The sequence below is a fragment of the Sardina pilchardus genome, chromosome 8, assembly GCF_963854185.1.
Source record: "Sardina pilchardus chromosome 8, fSarPil1.1, whole genome shotgun sequence".
In the NCBI taxonomy this organism is placed as follows: Eukaryota; Metazoa; Chordata; class Actinopteri; order Clupeiformes; family Clupeidae; genus Sardina; species Sardina pilchardus.
In genome coordinates, this window is record NC_085001.1 from 31,214,918 (window position 1) to 31,219,917 (window position 5,000).

General features: G+C 42.8%; 1 protein-coding gene across 2 annotated transcripts in view; it reads right to left on the minus strand.

The window, feature by feature from the left end:
- ntrk2a (neurotrophic tyrosine kinase, receptor, type 2a) overlaps positions 1-5,000 on the minus strand; it is a 31,168-nt gene that overhangs the window by 17,271 nt on the left and 8,897 nt on the right. For both annotated transcript variants that reach the window (XM_062543596.1, XM_062543595.1), the window contains exons 9-12: positions 3,794-3,820; positions 3,629-3,652; positions 3,451-3,485; positions 3,104-3,203 (exon numbers count right to left, since the gene is read on the minus strand). In XM_062543596.1, coding sequence (XP_062399580.1) covers positions 3,104-3,203; positions 3,451-3,485; positions 3,629-3,652; positions 3,794-3,820 — 186 coding nt within the window. The remainder of the gene's footprint in view (positions 1-3,103; positions 3,204-3,450; positions 3,486-3,628; positions 3,653-3,793; positions 3,821-5,000) is intronic.

Consider the following 5,000-nt stretch of genomic DNA (forward strand, 5'->3'; position numbering starts at 1 on the left):
CGTTTCTATAGCAACAGTGTGGTGTGCAATCATAGTCGCCTACCTTACGCTTGTGCTCTCTCTCTCTCTCTCTCTCTCTCTCTCAAATACACACACACACACACACACACACACACACACACACACACACACACACACACACACACACACACACACACACACACACACACACACACACACACACACACACACACACAAGCACACATGCGGCTTACACAAGATCGATTGATCTGTACAGACCTTTCAATGCTGAAGAGCTTTACAGTAAGCTATAATGCATATTTGACCACATCAACACATGGACAAACACATGCACGCTCACACACACATCAATGCACAGCACGCATGAATAAACACGAGTGTGTATGATGTGGCTTTAAGTAAGTATCTAAATGAGGCTATAGTATGCACTGTCAATGTAAGCCGACAAGTTCAGTCACAAACATGAACAATGCCAACGTTTTTGCACCTTTGTTCCTATCACACACACACACACACACACACACACACACACACACACACACACACACACACACACACACACACACACACACACACACACACACACACACACACACACACACACACACACACACACACACACACACACACACACACACACACACACACACACACACACACACACACACACACACACACACACACACACACACACACACACACGTGACAATAGGGCTGTAAACTGAAAAACATGCGCCCACGTATCAATGTAGAACTTATCCACAGATATTCACTGCTGGACTTACACATAGTGTTGTGTGCAGTTTCAGTTTGGCCAGTTTTACCTTTATCACACATCCCAAAATACCCAAAACCATAAAACAAATATTATACAGTCAACCTCTGCTCTGAATATATGGTATGTGAATGTGTGTGTGTGTGTGTGTGTGTGTGTGTGTGTGTGTGTGTGTGTGAATAGTTCTGACCTTGAGTTGATGCATTGATTCTCTATGCAGGGGGGGAAACTGATACCTGTCCACTAAATCATTAATAAGTTGCTGACTGTCCTTCCCTCTCTCTCTCTCTCTCTCTCTCTCTCTCTCTCTCTCTCTCTCTCTCTCTCTCTCTCTCTCTCTCTTCCACACTCACTCTCTCTCTCTCTCTCTCTCTCTCTCTCTCTCCTCTCACCACATTTACCCTCTCATATCGTACTATGTCATCATATGTTATTGTAGTTCCGGTAGCTCAGCCATGAGCATTACCATTCCCAAGGTCATGAGGTTTATTACCCATGGTGCACTGGGACAACGGATGACCCTTGCATATATTTGGGTGGTAAAGGACTGAAGAATAACTCAAAGAATAGTCTTTGCCTCTGTTGCTTGTGTGTGTGTGTGTGTGTGTGTGTGTGTGTGTGTGTGTGTGTGTGTGTGTGTGAGCATGGGGTAGGTAGGAAGTGAAGGGAAAAGGTGGAATGCGTTCCTGATGTTAGGGATGAAACTCAATGATGCTTCTCATTTCCTCTCTGTCTTTTTGACAGACATGAGCAAAGTGAAGACACACACACACACACACACACACACACACACTGACAGAGAGAGAGAGAGAGACAGAGAGAGAGAGAGACAGAGAAAGAGAGAGAAAGAAAGAGAGAGAGAGAGAGAGCGAGCCTGCACCTGCAGTTCTCCTCAACATTCTCAAGTAACCTTCTCAAGAAACAAACACCACTGATTGAGCGCACACACATACTACACACCAACCCACAAACAGACACACACCGGAAACATACTTCCCAGGCTCAGTGGGGGGTTATGGCAGCATTTGCGCTAAGTTCCATTTTTGAAACTGAATCTTTAAAGTGGCCTACACACACCCACCACTTCCTTTCAGCGCTGCCAATGGCCAAGGAAGCAGCACCTCTGAGAATATCTCTACACCGCAGCGCAGGCTTATATCAGCAGCTCAGCTAGAGCACTGGACACAGTGGCGCACAGCTCAATGCTCTGAAGGCAAACACCATGCCCCCTTCACCCCCACAGTTAGCATTTATCTCACAGTCAACTCCAACACCACCACACAAAGAGATCACTGCTGGTATAGCAGGGATTCCAGTTACATATTGAAGCATTTGTCCTTATTAACAAGTATCAATTGCTTAACTAAACCAAATTGCATCAGTTTGCTTGAAAAATCCAATTTGATTGATTCACCAAATCTCACTTCCAAGAAGTTACATACAAGTAGAATATGTGACCGTCATATCCATTAGCAAGAGTGATTCACTGAATTCTGGATAATAGTAACGGTCCGGGGGGGTGCTGTGGCGCAGCAGGCTACAGCGCTCGTACCATGTACGGGTCCGAGTGCCCATGGGGACCCAGGTTCGAATCCGGCCTGCGGTCATGTCCCGATCCCACCCCATCTCTCTCTCCCACTTGTTTCCTGTCTACTCTTCACTGTACTATAACATTAAAGGCAAAAAGGCCAAAAAATATACTTAAAAAAAAAAAATAGTAGCGGTCGGCCTCTAACTGTAACCATCACACACACACACACACACACACACACACACATACACACACACACCTGCAAAGGAAGGACCAATGCCTGTAGTCTACAGAAGAACTTATAGGTCCAAAAATGTATTTCATATGCCGGTGTTGTGTAATTATAGTAGCCTATAGTTATTGATGAAAATGTCTATCAAGACAGTGAAGGAAAATTATGATACATGTCTTTCTCACATGAACTTTAAAGGTGCAATATGTAGCTTGTTGTTCCCTTCTAGATCTTAAAGTGCAAGACGTAACTAAATCATAAAGGAAACAACTATATTGTTTCAAATGAACTAAAATATACAACAATTACACATAAACATTAGCCAGATTCGGAAAAACACTGTTTACTGGCAACATAAACAAAAGATTGCACCTGTAAAGCCCATATGTCCTGGTCTGCGTACTCTGTAACCCATTGTGTACAACATGTAAGAGTTATTCTATTATGCCAGAAGGTGACAGCACCTGTGGTTAGTAAGCATTCCTACTCCCACTTCCATCAGCCAATCACGAGATGCCTACTCAGTGCCATGAATAATGAAACTCCATACTACAAAGGCAAAAGCAATGCAGAGGCAACTTACCTTTGATTCCAAACTTTGAGTTGCGTCCGAACTTCAGGAAGACAAGCATCAGCACAATCAGTACAAATGTGATCACGGCAATGCCCACCACTACATACACCTGAAACACACATACACCCGCACATCAACACATATCCGGGACAATTAAAGAACCTCACTGGTTTCTACAACCTTTACTGCAATAAGAGGCAGTTTACGGCAGAGTAAATAGAAGATGGATCTGTAACAGGCTACCACAGCAGTGTACATTTACATTGACATAATCCATTTAGCAGATGCTAAGTGTGCTTCTATGAACCATATGCAGTGTTTAAATGGCGCCCAGAAACAGGGTAATGATCACTCACAACTCTGTCCTCGCGTTGTTCCACTGGTGTTTCACCTGGAAACACACACACAACATACACACACATGAGAGTAGAACCATTAAATCCTTATGCACACTACAATCTGGCTACTGTTTGTGAATGTGTCTGCGTATGTGTACGTACAGTATTTGTGTGTGGATAAGTGTGTGTTTCATACCTGTGGGTAAGTCTGTACCTATTTCTGTGAGCAGTTCCAGGAGTAAGGAGAAAGGGGAGACACAGAAGAGAGACGGGAGCACAGGTTACTCACATTCACAAAAACCTCCAAAAACAGAACAGCTGAAGGTGACGGGGAGCCAGGCAGAAATAGGAAATGACTCACCATAGTATGAGGGCTCAGACTCTGTACCTGAATGTGAGCGAACAAAAAAACAACACTTTTAAAGTCTAGTTTTTTGGAATTCAGTAGTCAAACTAAATATTTTGATACAACAAACACAATACGTTACGGGCAGCTTACTGCATTTGACCAAATACTTGCAGAGCATTTACTATCATCTCTATAGTAGCCTCTACATTTTCTGAACCATAAAAGCTCTAATAGTGAGCATCACCATGGTTGACTGTTTGAATCCAGGTGTGAGCGATGTGTGGAATCCCCAGTGGATGAAAGAAGGGGAATAGTACAGCTACTGAGCAACAGGAGTCCCACCATGTGTGGCTGTGGGTGTCTGTACTGTACGTCTGTGTGTAGGAGAAATACAGAGACCTGCCAACCTTGAAAGAATTTTATGAGTGGGGTGGGGTGTGTGCAATCTACATAAGTTTTGTTTTTTATTTGGACATGGTTCAGGCCTTAAAACAAAGACAATAAAAGACAATATCTGAGGCTGAATTATTAGGCTTTTTGAAGATGTCATAGGCCTTATGGAAACTTATTTCCATAGCCTACTAAAGTAAGTATGATAAGATATGCATATTGGAACCAATCAGAACAAATAAACTTGAATGAGAAAGATACATTTTCAGGCTAACATTATTAAATAAAATAGGGTACATTAGGCTTGCATTTTTAAAGTTGTTCTGAAATGTTTTAACCTGCAGCCTAGACTACTTGCAGATTATTTTGTTTAACTAACAATGTTGTAAAAACAGTGTTCACATTACATGTTAAATTGTGCCTTGTAGGAAGGAATATTCCAGATGAATAGAACGTGTCTTTGAAGGATTTCAGCATGCCAATCCTTATTGACTAGTTGCACGAAAGGCTTTCGGTGAGCTTGTTTATTTGCTGTGGCGCCAGGTGCGTTTGAACCTGCCGTTATGCTGAAAGTATTTAGTGTCTACACGGACCCAGTTGGGTGTTTCACCTGGTGAATCGCATGTTATGATGGAGAAGGACGTGTAGACACTAATTACATTCAGAATAGTGGCAGGTTCAAACACACCTGGCTCCACAGGAAACAAACAAGCTCACCGAGGGGCCTTTCGTGCAGCTAGCCAAATGCTTTCGTCCTAGAATGGCACATGCCAGTTAAGGAGCAATTCATCTTTTATTTACATAGCATTTAAAACACTGATGAAGTTTT